At 43.1% G+C, this 14,692-nt stretch overlaps 1 protein-coding gene across 1 annotated transcript in view; it reads right to left on the reverse strand.

The window, feature by feature from the left end:
- Positions 1-1,700: 1,700 nt before the first annotated feature.
- LOC122798565 (transcription elongation factor spt5-like) overlaps positions 1,701-14,692 on the reverse strand; it is a 98,748-nt gene continuing 85,756 nt past the window's right edge. Inside the window, exon 2 of the mRNA XM_044067617.1 lies at positions 1,701-2,267. Coding sequence (XP_043923552.1) covers positions 1,727-2,267 — 541 coding nt within the window. The 3' untranslated portion in view covers positions 1,701-1,726. The remainder of the gene's footprint in view (positions 2,268-14,692) is intronic.

A 14,692-nucleotide genomic window follows, 5' to 3' on the forward strand; every position in this document is an offset into this window, starting at 1 on the left:
TGTCTCTACGTGGGAGACCGAGGCAGCCTGTGGCTGAGGTAGCGGGTGTCAGGGGCTGCGAAAGCGCCTCACTGAGAACCAGCGACTGGCCTAGAAGAGGTTTCGTCATCTGTTTTGGACCTCGGATGCCTGTCTTTATCCTTGTCTTTGCGTTTTTTCGGTCGGTTGATCCGACAGCATAGTATAATTGAACCTTCGTCCAAAGTAGTGCAAAGCAAAATCAAAACATCTTTTTATAGTGATTTGTTAAATCTAGCACAAAACCGACAACTAGTGACGTCGTGATCAGGGCCTAGGCATGGAATACAGTAAGAGTGGAAGTCCTTATGAGGTATTTGCTTCCCCACAAGAAATACAATTAACTTTTTCTGACATAGGTCTGAGGCAAGAAAAAAAAAAGTTTCCCCAACGGGGTACTTGGCTTTATTGAAGACTTCGGATCTGAACTTCAAAAATCTCAGGAGTCGGCCGACCGGCACTTGCGAACTGCTTCTGCTTCGGGCACCGCACAGCAAGAAAGACTGAAGAAAATGGCGGCAGATGCATCTTGTATACCCCTGTCGCACTGACGTCAGGGAAGAAGCGACAGCAACAGACGCCGGACCAAGAATTTGGAACTCTGGCAGACTGCACGACCACCTGACGGCAGGATAAGCCAAGTGTAATGACTGCAGCAGTGTAACACGAACATCTGCAGGTTAGATACGGCCTTCTCTACCATGGACTGATATCAAAGTATGGGAAAAAGAGATAGCAATGAGAGAGTCCTAAATGAAAGGCCTACTCTGGTGAGAGTTTTTAGTCAAACCTGGAACACAAAATGCTTTTAAAAAGGGACAATTCCTAGAGCATACAGAACATTGTACAACAGCTGCAATAATCACAAGTTAGAAAAGACAGCGAAGAGAGAATGGAAAAGTAATTTACAAAGGAACAATGGGAGGACATGTTTATGGCTCCCAAATATGCAAAAGTCCAGAAAACGTAGGATTTTTGCTTGGAATTGTTTGTATAAGCATATTTTTACCACAAGCAGACTGAAATTTTCCTCTAGTAGAAAGCAAAAGCTGGAGGTGTGATGAAGAAAAGTTAAAGCAACTGGGAGCATGTTTTTGGGAGTGTAAGGAGTTGGCAGATCAAGAAAAATCCATATACAATGCACTCATACCTTGGGGAAGCAAATTGCTGTAACTATGGAATTTGTAGGAACACATGGAGAATAATGTTCAAGAAAATGAGTGTGATTTAAGGAATTGCAGAAAGGGAGCAATTTATGTTAGTTAAACTGACTGATGGTGATTATAAAGAACTTCTGTAACGTGGAATGTATACAAATGAAAATGAAAGTGTTAATATAGTCAGTTTTCTTTTCTATTAATGTATGTGTTCCTATGTCTGAAATGATAAATTCACTTAACATGCAAAAACTGAAACATCCGTAGGGATACCTTACAAAAAGGAAACAAGGTCTAAAGATGTCCTACACGGACAGACTCAAAGTTCTGTCACTGCACTCGGCATACTACAGCCAGCTAAGAGGTAACCAGTGTCTGTTATGTAGCTTGCCTTGTATGGCAGAGTGGAATACGAATAAAATGAGATACTTTACTGAAATTCAGTAACATTTATAAAAGGTCTTGGAAGGATTTTTCACATGCATACAATGCTAAATGCATCCAAAGTTTAAAATGTCCCGTATACTTAACTGCTACACCAATGCTCAGACTCACCAGCTTTGAAGTTCGGCATCCTCTTCATCATCCTCTTCCTCCATTTCTCCCTCAGCCACTTCATCAAGTACTTCCTTCTCATCCACAGTCATCTCTTCTACATCTTTCATCTCTTCTACATCTTTCCCCTCATCTTTGTTGGTATCTTCAAGCATCTCCTCTGCTTCCACAGTACCTTTCACCTCATTGTCCCCCTCTGGTTCCACAGCAGTCTGCATCACCTCCACCTCTTCCTTTTCCTCCATCAGTTCTGCAGCAGCCTGCTTCACCTCCCTTTCTTCCATTAGTTCTGCAGCAGTTGGCTTCACCTCCATTTCTACATTCTCCTTCGCCTGAACTGCTGCTTTCTCATTGCTCACTTTAACCTCCGTGGCGTCTCCATTCTCTTGACCATCTACCTCCTTCCCCTCTTTCACCACTGTTAATTCTGCCTCTTCTTTTGTCTCAGTTTCCTTCAAGTCTTCTTTTCCTGGAACCTCTTGGCAAGAGCCCACACATTCATTAAACTTCTTGCCATTCATTTTTTCATCAGAAGCTCTATGAAAAAACAAAAAATTATTCCAAATGTTAGTGTATTAATACAAATTTTATACAAAGCAAAGCATATTTTTCTTTATTACATTACAAATATTAAGACCATCTGAAAACCATTACAAAGTTGTCATTTCTGCAAGTTCATTCTCTCTGAAACAACCGCAATTAAAAATAAACCAGATGCCTTTGTGGTTTCTATGGATTCTAGTTTTATCTTCTTCAAATGGTCTCAAAACAAAAAATATATATATATATATATATATATATATATATATATATATATATACATATATATATATATATATATATAAATAAATAAATACTATGGTCCCAAAATTCATGGATTTTCTTTTGTACAATTGCTTTCGCTTAAGTTTATGCTTGCGCTGCTATACCAAACATTTCTAATACCCAACCCATCAATAGTGAAGTTAATGGGTTAGACACTCTGCCCACACAAATAAATTTAAGCATGCAAATTCTGTTAAGACTACTTGCCTGGAAGACACTTTTCACGTAAATCCATGGTAGTAAAGATGGAAAGTATATCCACATTTAATTAATACATTAATGAAGAACACAATCCATACCGAATGGTCACAAACAGAAAAAAAGTGTTGTACAATAATACAAAAAACTGCTACCAGACAAGAACTCTGGCACCATTACTATTCCAGAACTGATTACGAGTCCACATCTAGAATACAGTCACGTAATCCCCCCCAAGTGTCAAACAACTGCAAGGGAGCTGCAAACACACATTACAACATAATGCAGCAAAGAATACAGACGCAAACTGCAGTCACTTCAGTAATCTCTCTAGAAAGTGTTGTGTACACTAATCTCTCTAAAGTTTTTTTTTTGTCCCAGTGGTACCTTTTGGACTCCAATAGTTGCACACCAAATAGCAGCTCAACTTCAGCTCTACACAATGAATACAGAGAAGGAGAAGATGAAAGTGCCAATAAAATTGTTTTTGGGTAAAATTCAGTTATTAACTATTAAGTACACTGCCTGAATGACAGCAACAAAATTTTGGAAAGCCTGAAAGAAAATCAATAGCAAAGGTTAAGAAAAACGCTGTCTGGAATGGACTTTGCAGCTCTTCAAAAAAAAAAACTCAAGCTTTGGTTCAAGAGATGGCTTCCAGTAATTTAGAGGAAAATATATCAAATGTACAGAGCCAATTAAAATAAATGAAGCCATGAAGGAAAAGGTTAGCCTTTTCGGCTTTTCTCTGTTAGGGGTAGTCTCAGCAGAACTCCAGTCCGCTAATGATTGGCAGTAGATTTTTATGGTGCCGAGATGCCAGCCCGACATCCAACCTTCAGCGAAGGCACGCCCATTCACACGTCTTTCGGAGGCCACTCTACCACGGGGAGGACATGCAGACTCTACACAGAAGGCACTCCAGCAAAGAATCGAATAGGATAACCTCTCGCTGTGAAACAACAACGCTACCGCTGTACCACCATGGCTCACGAAACCATGAAGGAATATATCAAACAAAAAAGGAAAAAAAATTAATTTTAACTGTGATGAACTGAAAGCAAAAATCATAGGTTGAAATGAAGAAAAAGCTGGCTGAGGATGAGGTTTCTTCAATAACAGCCGCTTCAAAAAATAACCGTTACAAGAAGGAGCACACAGACAGCACTTAATATTTCTGCTATACCAGAGGTGGTGCTGCGGTAGTATGTCACCTCACAGTAAGACGCTGTCCGGTTAAATTCTCAGCTAGAGCGTCTTCTGCTTGGAGATGTGCGTGAATGGGCGTACCTTCGTTTAAGGTTGTGCGTCAGGGCTGGTAACTCAGCACGTAAAAATCAACTACCAATCATTAGCGGACCGGAGTTCCGCTGTGGTGACCCCTAACCGGGAAAAGCCGAAAGACACACACAAACCAGAGAAACTAGAAGGAACATATTTTTTTTCCTGAAAGATCAAAGGCATTTGATACAGAACACACTAAGGAGAAAATAAAAATGTTTACCCAACCAAAAAAATTGAGTCAGCAAGCATTGCTCATAGTAAAGTTCATAAAGAGAGAGAGTCAGTAAAACCTTTTCCAATGCTCCAAAGAAATATGTTTGAGAAACACATTAAGAGGGGGGGCAGGAGTTGACTAGAAGAACCTGGAGTGTACTTTGGACTTGAATCAGAGTCTGGCGTTGGGGGATTGAGAAACAGGAAGACCAGCAACAGTGAAAATAGCAAATAAAATGGACACCAAAAAGCATCTCTCTCATTTGTGAAATACAGCTTTGCAAGAAAAAGCGTCTAAAAAGACTGTACCTTTGTTGACTTAGTTAAATTGTCGATGGATTGTATAAACATATAATCCACGATCTCACAAATATTTTGAAGGTAACTAAAAAGTGGTAAAGTACAAGTGCAGCTGAATATTCAGGGAAACTGCATTTATCTGGAAGGTTAAGCTTCATTTTTTGATTATGTACATAATTGTTGCGTGTGCTCAAGCTAATACTGGATGGGTGCGCACTTTGAAAACATTTTTGAGGGTTTTCATTAAAACAAAGTCTTTGTAACATAGGTTCAAATGAAGACAAATGTATAAAAATCACCTAGAATGTTGAGAAGCAATTTGGATAACATGCAGTGCACCATGGAAGAGTTTCCCCGATAATGTTGACCAAGACAATGAATGCACTAATGGCCATGCAGGTGCTTCACTGGATTTTGAGCAAGTTTTATCAATTGAGGGAAGCAGTTAAAATTGAGCTTTCCTCTGTTTTTACATTCAATGGTCACAGGAACAAAGTGGGGAATAAACCTGGTTTGATAGAAAACAAAGTTGTGAATCAATGATGAAAAAACTACAACGGCATCTAAGTAATAGTTTTTTTTTTTTATGGGTTTTTTTTTTTTTTTTTTTTTTATAATGAAAAGAGGTCTTAAAAATGTGACTGTGAAGCGTACAGCCATGGAAAAAATATTACCCAGAGAAGAATGCATGGATCATGCTATCTCTCAAGCAAAACCAAGACTCACTCCTTCAAGAAAAGGAAACCAGTCAGGTGGACCCCTGCCATAAACAAGCTATACAATAGGAGGAAACTAGTACAGAAAAGAGCAAAATCCCTGATCAGTATCAGCAAGAAACGTATCCCTCAAAATCATCCAAGGCTAGCTTCGAAAGAAAAGTTGCCAAGGACTCCAAAGATAACCACAAGGCATTCTTTAGCTATGTCAAGAATCTAAGTGGCAATTTGCAGATCTGCTCAGGGTTTGTGCAGAATGGCACAAAATACACTGAACCTACCGATATCGCCAACATTCTAGCAGACAGGTTCAGTGCAAACTTCACCTCCCTCTCACCCCCAAAAGGTCCTATAACCATATCAGAAGAATGTAGTGCCTGTGACACTCGGGTTAAAACAGCACTCTCCAAAGCCAAAAACACAGCATCAATGGGACTGTATGGTGTCCCAGACTGCATCCTACACGAGCTCAAAGATGAACCCTTCACCTAAACACACTGTCCAAACTCAGACTCTCCACAGGCTATGTGCCCATAGAGTGGTGCACAGCAACTGTAGTTCTGCTCCACAAAGGTGGAGCCACAACAGACCCCAGGAACTATCGCCCTATAAGCCTCACTAGCTTGGTCTGCAAGGCTATGGAGCGCATCTTCATGTATCTCATTAACAGCGACACTGGGCACCTCCAAATACTGGACCCTACCCAGTTCGGCTTTAAGGGCAGATCATGCCTCCTAAACCTAGTGGACTTCTTAGAGACAGTTACCAAGGCTATAGACGAGAGGAGAGGTGGTCCACACAGCCTACCTAGACCTCGCAAAGGCCTTCAACACCATTCCCCATTCTGGTACTATAGACAAGCTCACCACCCTGAATAAACTCCTACGCCACGAGATGGGTTGTCAACTGGCACATGGACAGAACCCACATGGCAAGAGCTGCGGGAGCCAAGTCTGACTAAACTGGTTACAAGTGGCGTTCCCCAGGGCTCAGTCCTAGGATCCCTCCTGTTCAGCATATACTTCTCAGAGGTACAGGCAAGCACCGGAGGTCTATGGCTGACCAAGTTCGCAAACTAGGGGCTATAATTGACTCTCAGGATGACACACACATCCCCCAAAAGGGTCTCACTGAGACAGATACCTGGTATCAGAAACATGGCCTCAATCTAAATGCCAAAGGGCATAGTCATCCCCTTTGGAAAAAACAAAATACCCACAAACTACCATATAGGTGGTATACCCCTAAATGTGGAAGACTTAAGGGATCTGAGGACCCAAGTAGATAGCAATCTCTCCTTGATAATCACATTGCCAAAGTGGTTAGAAAATCCTTCTATGTGGCCCACCTAATCACAAAAGGGTTTGCATCCAGATCAAAAGAGGTCATTGTGCCCCTCTACACATCACTCATCAGACCCACCATAGAGTGCAATGTCCCATTTGGGATGCACCTTACAAAAGACACCTGCAACAGCTGGAAAGACCACAGAAATACCTCACCAAGAGGATCACTGTCCTAAAACAGATACCCTATGCAGCTCGACTGAAGAAACTCCAGCTGTACTCTGCCTGACATACAAAGCCAAGTCCAACCCAGAATTGATGGACATGCTCCACCTAAATAAAACCATACCCCCTCGAGCCACACACTCTAAGGATGTAAACCTCACCGCAATAAACAGAACGTGCTGGAGGGATAGATTCCTGTCCCAGAGACTTCCCATGCTCTGGAACAAGATTCCAATCTACATTAGACAGAGCTCCTCACTAACTCTCAAATGAAACCTTGATGAGTGGATGGGAAACTGTTTATCCCGGGGATCACTTCAATGGCTCTGCTAGACAGAGGCACAGGGAACTAATCTATGGGAGCGGCGAAAGCCAATACATTCTGGCTAGGCTTATAAATGCCTTCAAGCAGATAGCCTAGTACCTACCTATGAACCTCTAAGGTGTTGGAACAGACTTCTGAAACTTTATGGTGAACCCCTGACTAACAGGAAAACAGTGAACTTAAGATACCGAAGCAGAGAGCTGGATAAAGGTGCTTGAAAAAGCAGACCTAAACAGGAAAAACCTGAATTCCTTGAACCCTGCAAAGAGCAATGACAGGATCGAGACATTTGGTGAATACCCTTGGGGCATAAGGGAGGTCAAAGGGCAGAGCAGAGAACAAAACATGCATGGAAAACACAACGCAAAAAAATTCTTTAGAGGGGATGGCCAGGATGTGAACATATGCATCTCTGCAATCCACAGATAGCAGAAAAAGCCTTGGGTAGAAGAGAAAAAAAGTCTACACAGATAGCATCCAAAAGAAAGGTGCTCAGCCTGGAAAGATGCAGAAATGGTCTCCACGTACCCTCCTTCTGTAGGACAAGACCGACCCTGGAATAAATCTCCTTCTCTTCACAGTTAGGAGTAACAGCGTGAATGGTGCCCTGAGCCAAAAAAAGAGTTAAGAACCTCTGGAAAAGGAAGGCAAGTCCCAAGAAGGATGACTAATGCCAAAAAAGGGAGGAGGGAAAGTACAGTTGTGTACCTACCATAAATATAGATGTTAGAGTGTATTCACTGTTGCAGTCATTACAACTGGGTTATCCTGCTGGCAGGCTACCCTCAGGTCGGCCTGAATTCCAAAGTCTAGATCCGGTGTCGGTTGCTGTCGCCTCCTCCCAGTCAGTGCGACAGGGGTATAAAAAGATGCAGCCAACGCCATTTTCTTCAGTTTTCCTTGCCCCAGATGTCAGGTGCCCGCAGCAGGGTAAGCTAAAAATGTCAATAAAGCATGCATGCACCAAGTAACAGGTTTCTTTCATTTGCAAGCAAATACACCACATAGATTGTATAGAGAAGTACGGATAAGGGGGATGGCGGGTGGGTAACCTAGACTAACAGTGAATACACTCTAACATCTACATTTATGGTAGGTACACAACTGTACTATGTCCATAGTGTTTCACTGTTGGTCATTACAACTGGGTTGAATCCCAAAGGTAAGGTTGGGAGGTTGGAACTAGATATAAATTAGGAGCAGCTATGAGGCCCTGCAGAACTGCAGTGGCATAGCCTGCCCTGGATTTGGGGTACAGTGGTAAGTGGTAGCGCTTTGTAAAAGTGTGTACTGAACACCAGGTTGCAGCCTCTAAAATACCTTTGGTTGGCACTTCTCTGAGGAAGGCTGCTGAAGTAGCTGCTGCTCTGGTTGAATGTGGCCTAATGCCCTTAGGCACCGATTTGCCATGTTGAGAAAAGCATAAACGAATGCAGTGACCTATCCACTTTGAAGTAGTCTGCTTTGAGATGGCCTTTCCTTGTGATCCTGCAGCATATGCTACCAGTAATTGCTCAGTCTTTCTGAAAGCTTTGGTTCTGTCCAAGTAGAAGCACAGCTGTCTGTGTATGTCCAAAGAATGCAGAAGTTTCTCACCCTAATTCTGTGGGTTTGGATAAAAGGTAGGCAAATGAATAGTTTGGTTGAGGGCCACACTGGGCATAAATGTGGGGTTCGGCCTTGGAGAAACCCTATCTGGATGGAAAATGATAAAAGGTTCCATGGCCTCGTCTTGCAGAGGTTATTGCTAGGAGCAGAGCTGTTTTCCACGATAAAAATTTTATATCCGCTGTAATGGCTGGCTCAAAAGGAGGCAGAGTGAGTTTTTCCAAGACATAATTGAGGTCCCATGCAGGTATTGTGGATCTCCTCAGAGGCCGTAAGTTATTGGCTCCTCTGAGGTACTACCTTAATAAAAGGCTAAGAAAAAATAGGTGGCTTTGTATTGTAATGAGCTGAAATGGCAGAGGCATGAATCTTAATTTATTAATTTGTCCAGCATCTCCGTTACATATTGCAAAATCTGAGGGATATCCGGTACAATCATTTCAATTCCCTGTGCCTGGATCGAAGCATAGAATTTCTTCCATTTTTCTGCATAAGATTTTCTGGTACTGGGCCTCCTAGCCCCCAAGATGACATCCATAACCACTTTAGACAGGTGTGTGTTTTGAAAAGCTACATTATCAGCCATTCTGCACGATTTAAAGGTCCTGAGTTGGGTGTGCAGGATCAGATTGTTTTGTTGGGTCAGTAAGTGAGGAATATGAGGTAATGTCCATGCTGGGCATTGAGTCAAGTTCCTTAGGATTGGGTACCTGTGCTGGCGGGACCAGTCTGGGGCAATCAGTATCATTTTAGGCTTCTCTCGTCTGACCTTTAGGAGTACCTTGGAGGAGAGGTAATGGGGGAAAAGGCATATACTGTTAAGATTCTCCAGCTGAAAGATAGAGCATCCACTTTCCATGCTTGCTTGTGATAAGTATAAGTCCTTGTGCAGAATCTGTAGTTGGCAGTTGTGAGGGGAGGCAAATAGATCTATGTCCGGGCATCCCCAATTCCTTGTTATGTTGAAAATCTGTGGATCCAATTTCCACTTGTGGGGATCCATGAGGTTTCTGCTTAGCTCGTCTGCCAGAGTATTTATCTTTCCTGGCAGGAATTACTTGCAGATGTACTTGGTAAGTCAATGCTGTGTCCCACAAAGTCATGGCTAGTCTGCAAAGGGGGTAGGAATGTGCGCCTCCCTGCTTGTTTATATACCACATGACTGTAGTATTGTCCATCTTTATCAATAGTCGTCCTGAATGAAGTAGATCCTTGAAGGCTGTCAGTGCATTTTTAACAGCTAGCATCTCTTTTTGATTGATATGTAGATGCATCTGGATTGCGGACCATGATGCCCTGAATACAACTTCCTGCCATGTGGGCCCCCCAGGCATAACCTGGTGCATCTGTTGTCAATGTCTGCCTGGCTGGGGGTATGGTGAATGGCTGCCCCTTGTGGTGACAGGCCTTTGCCCACCATTGAAACTCCTGTTGCAGGCAGGGAATGAGTGTAATTGTTTCCAGGCTGTGGCAATGTTGAGTCCAAACACTTTAGATACCATTGTAGTTTCCTCATGCAATCTTTCATATGGAATTAGCAGAATGCAGGATGCCATGAGGCCCAAAGCCTGCAGAATTTTTCTTGCAGTTAACTGGGTGTTTGTTGCCAACATTTTGATACAAGTAGTCAGTTGCCTTTGTCTGGCGTGAGATAAGCCATCTGGGCAGTTGTACTTAAGCTTGCACCCTGGAATATTATCTCTCGAGAGTGTACAGGTTTTGATTTATTTTCGTTTACGGTGTACCCTAGGCATGTTAATAATCTTTTTACAAACGCCAGATGCTGTAGTAGTATGTCCTTGTTCTTTGCTTGAATAAGGCAGTCGTCCAAGTAAGGATATATTTGTATTCCCCTGTCTGCAAAATGCAATTACTGGTGTCAGGCATTTTGTGAAGACTCTGGGCACAGTAGATGAGCCAAAGGGCAGCGCAGAGAATTGGTAGTGCTTTGAGCCAGCTATGAATGTAAGGTATCTTTTGATTGACCATCTGATTGGGACATGTAGGTATGCCTCTTTTAGGTCTAAAGTTACAAGCCAAGCCTTCTTGCCCAGCATTGGCAGAAGCTGCTGCAGAGTCAACATTTTGAATTTTGGAATATCCAGGCATGTGTTTAGAATAGATAGGTCCAGTATTGGCCTCCAGGCTTTGTCCTTTCTGGGCACCAAGAAAAGTCTTGAGTAAAATCCTTGTCCCTGCTCTTGCTGTGGTACTTGCTGAATGGCCCTCATGTTGATGAGGGATGAAACTTGCTTTTGTGCCTCTGCTCATTGATTGTCAGGTCTGGCATACAGTTTGCCCTTGGCAGGGTGTGAAAGTGGAACCTGTAACCTCGTGACACTATGTTCAAGACCCATTTGTCCTGGGTGATTAGGTGCCAGTTTTGAGAAAAAAGTGCAAGTTTTCCCCCTAAAGGAGCTGTCAGAAGATAAGTGCTTGGCACTGGCAGGGGGAAGTCATTGGGACTGCTTTCTGTATGGCAGTGACTTGTCTTCTCCACTTCTGGAGGTAGAAGCGCCCCATTGTTTAGACCTGTATGAGCCTTGGGGCTGGGGTCTGCCTCTAGGGAGTCTGTATCTGCCTCTTTGTGGCCAGACACTGGAAAGGACCAATTCTTTGTAGGCCAGTGTCTGCTAAATCTTGGAGGCTGTACCTGTAAGAAATCCTTGACTGTCTGCATAGATTTGGCTTTGTCCTCCATTTTCTTCAACACCTCTTCTGCTTTAACACCAAACAAGGTATTGTGCTGTAATGGAGCATCTAAATAATTTTGCTTTAACATGATCAGGCAGATTCTGTTCCTTTAACCAAGCATGCCTCCTAATGACAGAACCCGTAACAGCGGCTCTGCAGGAGGCCTCCAAATAATCAAAACCATTGTAAAGTACGCTTTCCAACTTGTGCAGCTGCATGCAATAAATCCAACATTTCTTTATTTTCAGCACATTCAGAATTTGTCAACATTTTCTGTTTAAGCAGTGACATTATGTATTGCTGATATTTAAGCATATGAAACTGACAATTTAAAGCCCTTATAGCCAAGGTAGCAGAAGTGTAAATCTTGTTTCCCCCATCTGTCCAGAGGCCTGGAATCTGTCAGAGGGGGTAGGGTTTTTTGCAGTGGAAGCCTTGATCCCCTTGGGACCCTGAGAGTTAGTTTCTGGCTCAGCAGCAGGGCTTTTAAAAATAAATTTGTGGGAGTCTGGAACCATATGGTATCTGTCTGGCTTAACAGGAGCTGGAGGTAAGGAGTCAGGAGTCAGACTGCACTCTGAAAATACATCTACAATGTCTAGCACAGGTGGAATAGCAAGGGGCCTGTGCTGAGGGAGTAAAAGAAAGTCTGAGCCTTTTCTTAGATTCTGCATAATCTTGGCTTTCCCAGTGGAAATGCTCCCTCATGGTATACAGTGTTTCCCCAAGAGTAATCCTCAGGAGAAGCCGAGGAGATACTTCAGCATCAGAATCCTCATAAGGAGGAAGAGAGTATTCCTGATCTGAAGAGGAATCAGAAGAAATAGAAACCTGAAGATTCATATTCTATCTCTTGCCTAGTCCTCTTGATAGGAGGGGGGTGAGAACCCCTGATCAAAGTAATCAGGTCTTCGGCCATTTTGAGCATTTGTTTTTTAGCCATGGAGGCCTGTCCATGGTCCTGCTGTACTTGTTTCTTTGTCTTTAAAGCTGCTTTAGTCTTTGCCTTTGAAGCTGAAGTAGTTTTAACATAAAATTGTGTAGGCCTGAAAACGCCCTCAGAAGCCTATGCCTGCTCAGCGGCTCTGGACCCAATACCTTGAGTTTCTGTAGGCCTGGTTGACTCCACGTGGGAGTCTGCCTGCAGCTCTAAAGTAGCGGTCAGGGGCTCACTGAGAACCGGCGAACCCGCAACTGGCCTAGAAGAAGCCTAGTCGGTTTTGGACCTCGGATGCCTGCCCTTTTCTTTGCGTTTTTTGTAAACTCCGGTAGTCGGCTGTTCCGACGGCATTATACAATTAAATCTTCTGCCAAAGTAATGAAATGCAAAATCGTACTGACGCTTAATAGGGCGTTGGTTAAATCTAGCACAAAAATAGACAACTAGCAACGTCGTGGTCAGGGCCTAGGCAAGGAATACAGTAAGAATGAAAATCCTTATGAGGTATTTGCTTCCCACAAAAAATACAATTATTAACTTTTTCTGACATCGGTCTGGAGCAAGAAAACAAAGTTTTCCCAACGGGGTACTTAGCTTTTAATGAAGACTTCGGATCTGAAGTGCGAACTTGAAAATCTCAGGAGTCTGCCGACCAGCACTTGCTAACTGCTTTTGCTTCGGGCACCGCGCGGCAAGAAAGACTAAAGAAAATGGCGTCGGCTGCATATTTTATACCCCTGTCGCACTGACGTCAAGGAGGAGGTGACAGCAACCAACGCCGGACCTAGACTTTGGAATTCAGGCAGACTGCGGGTAGCCTGCCAGCAGGATAACCCAATTGTAATGACTACCATAGTGAAACACGAACATTTTGCAAATCATGAAACATTTCTGGCAGACAATGGACTGTACCCAAGAGTATGAAGTGATTCAAAGCTAAACTGGAAGAGAGAGGAAAGACGGACACAAGGGTATCTGGCCGAAGGAAGGAAGCAAATCAAACAGAATCCAGCTTATCCTGGTGGCAGGAGTCAGACTTTGCAGGAGGCACATGTCTAGAACCCTTCTTGCCCTAGGGAGGAGGGTGAAATGGCCTACGGACAAATGCAGACTTGGAAGTATAGTTCCTCAAATTTGGCAACAGGAGAAACAAAAACACATGTTTCAGCTCCTGCAAGACTTTGCCCTTATCCTTGAGAGACTTGAAAAGCTCAGCAGCAGCAGAATAAAAAAATGTTTTTATTACCCAAAGGAGCATCCAAATGTGTGGCCTTAATCTCAAGCAGAGCCTGAAGGCTAACACAAGAATGAAGCTTAATATCTGAACCAAAGGCAGCAGCCCTGGAAGAGGCATCAGCTTAATCATACTTACATTTGATTGAGGGGCAAGCAAGTACAGCTTAAGAGAAAGTGATTAAGCCTTCTCGGTCAAGAAGGTCAGAAACCACCTTATAAACTTTAGAAACGACAGCCAAAACATACTGCTCATACAAGGCTGGTAGTTAATAGCCCTAATGGAGAAAGTGGCAGCAGTGTAAAAACTTTCTTGCCCAGCCTTTCCATAGACTTACTATCCTCATCAGAAGGCAACAGATTGGTTAGATGGCAGAAACTTGGATGGCTTGTCAGAGGAAACCAACACTACAAGAGAGTCAGCAGGACACACAGAAACTTGCACTCCTCAGGCACTTAATAGATTATCTGGCTTCTTAGGTGGAGGAGGTACAAAAGCTGCAGAAAAAAGTACCTAGAAGGGCAGACAGAAAAGGAACAGCAGCAGATGGCTTGTCAGATTCTAGCTGTAAGAGCTTGTATCATCTTTTCTGAATCTCAGAGACTTGTCAATACCACTTAAAATAATCCATCACACTGGCAATGGTGTTCCCTAAGGAGAGCTCCTCTAAAGAGGAATCAGGACTTCTGGAGTCCAAGCCCTTCCTCATCTGAGGAATCTAACTCCACTCAAGAGGCCAAGGGAAGACAGGGAAGGAGCAAGAACAGAGGCCTTTGAGGATGTTTCAAGGAAATCAAATACTTAAATAAACCCTGAGTGAAATCGCACACAGGATATTTAACACAGTAAACATGCTTGGTTGTGTGTTTCTATTCCTGAGGGGGATCAGACCATTGGAAAGACTCAATAATGGACATAGGATTCTTGGCCATGCCCCACTAACAAACTTTCAAACCGTAAAAAAAGTGGGGGGGGCTTTGCTCCCCACACCACATCCCCCAATGTGAGGGGGTTGTGCCCCCCCAAACCTCCCTTAACTAAATATACCAACTCCAGGATTGCTCTACATTGGGGAAAGGCAAATTCCCAATAATGGCAAAGCAAATTCTTTCCC

The sequence above is a fragment of the Protopterus annectens genome, chromosome 3.part1 (genome assembly GCF_019279795.1).
Source record: "Protopterus annectens isolate FY-2018-M chromosome 3.part1, PAN1.0, whole genome shotgun sequence".
Lineage (NCBI taxonomy): Eukaryota > Metazoa > Chordata > Ceratodontiformes > Protopteridae > Protopterus > Protopterus annectens.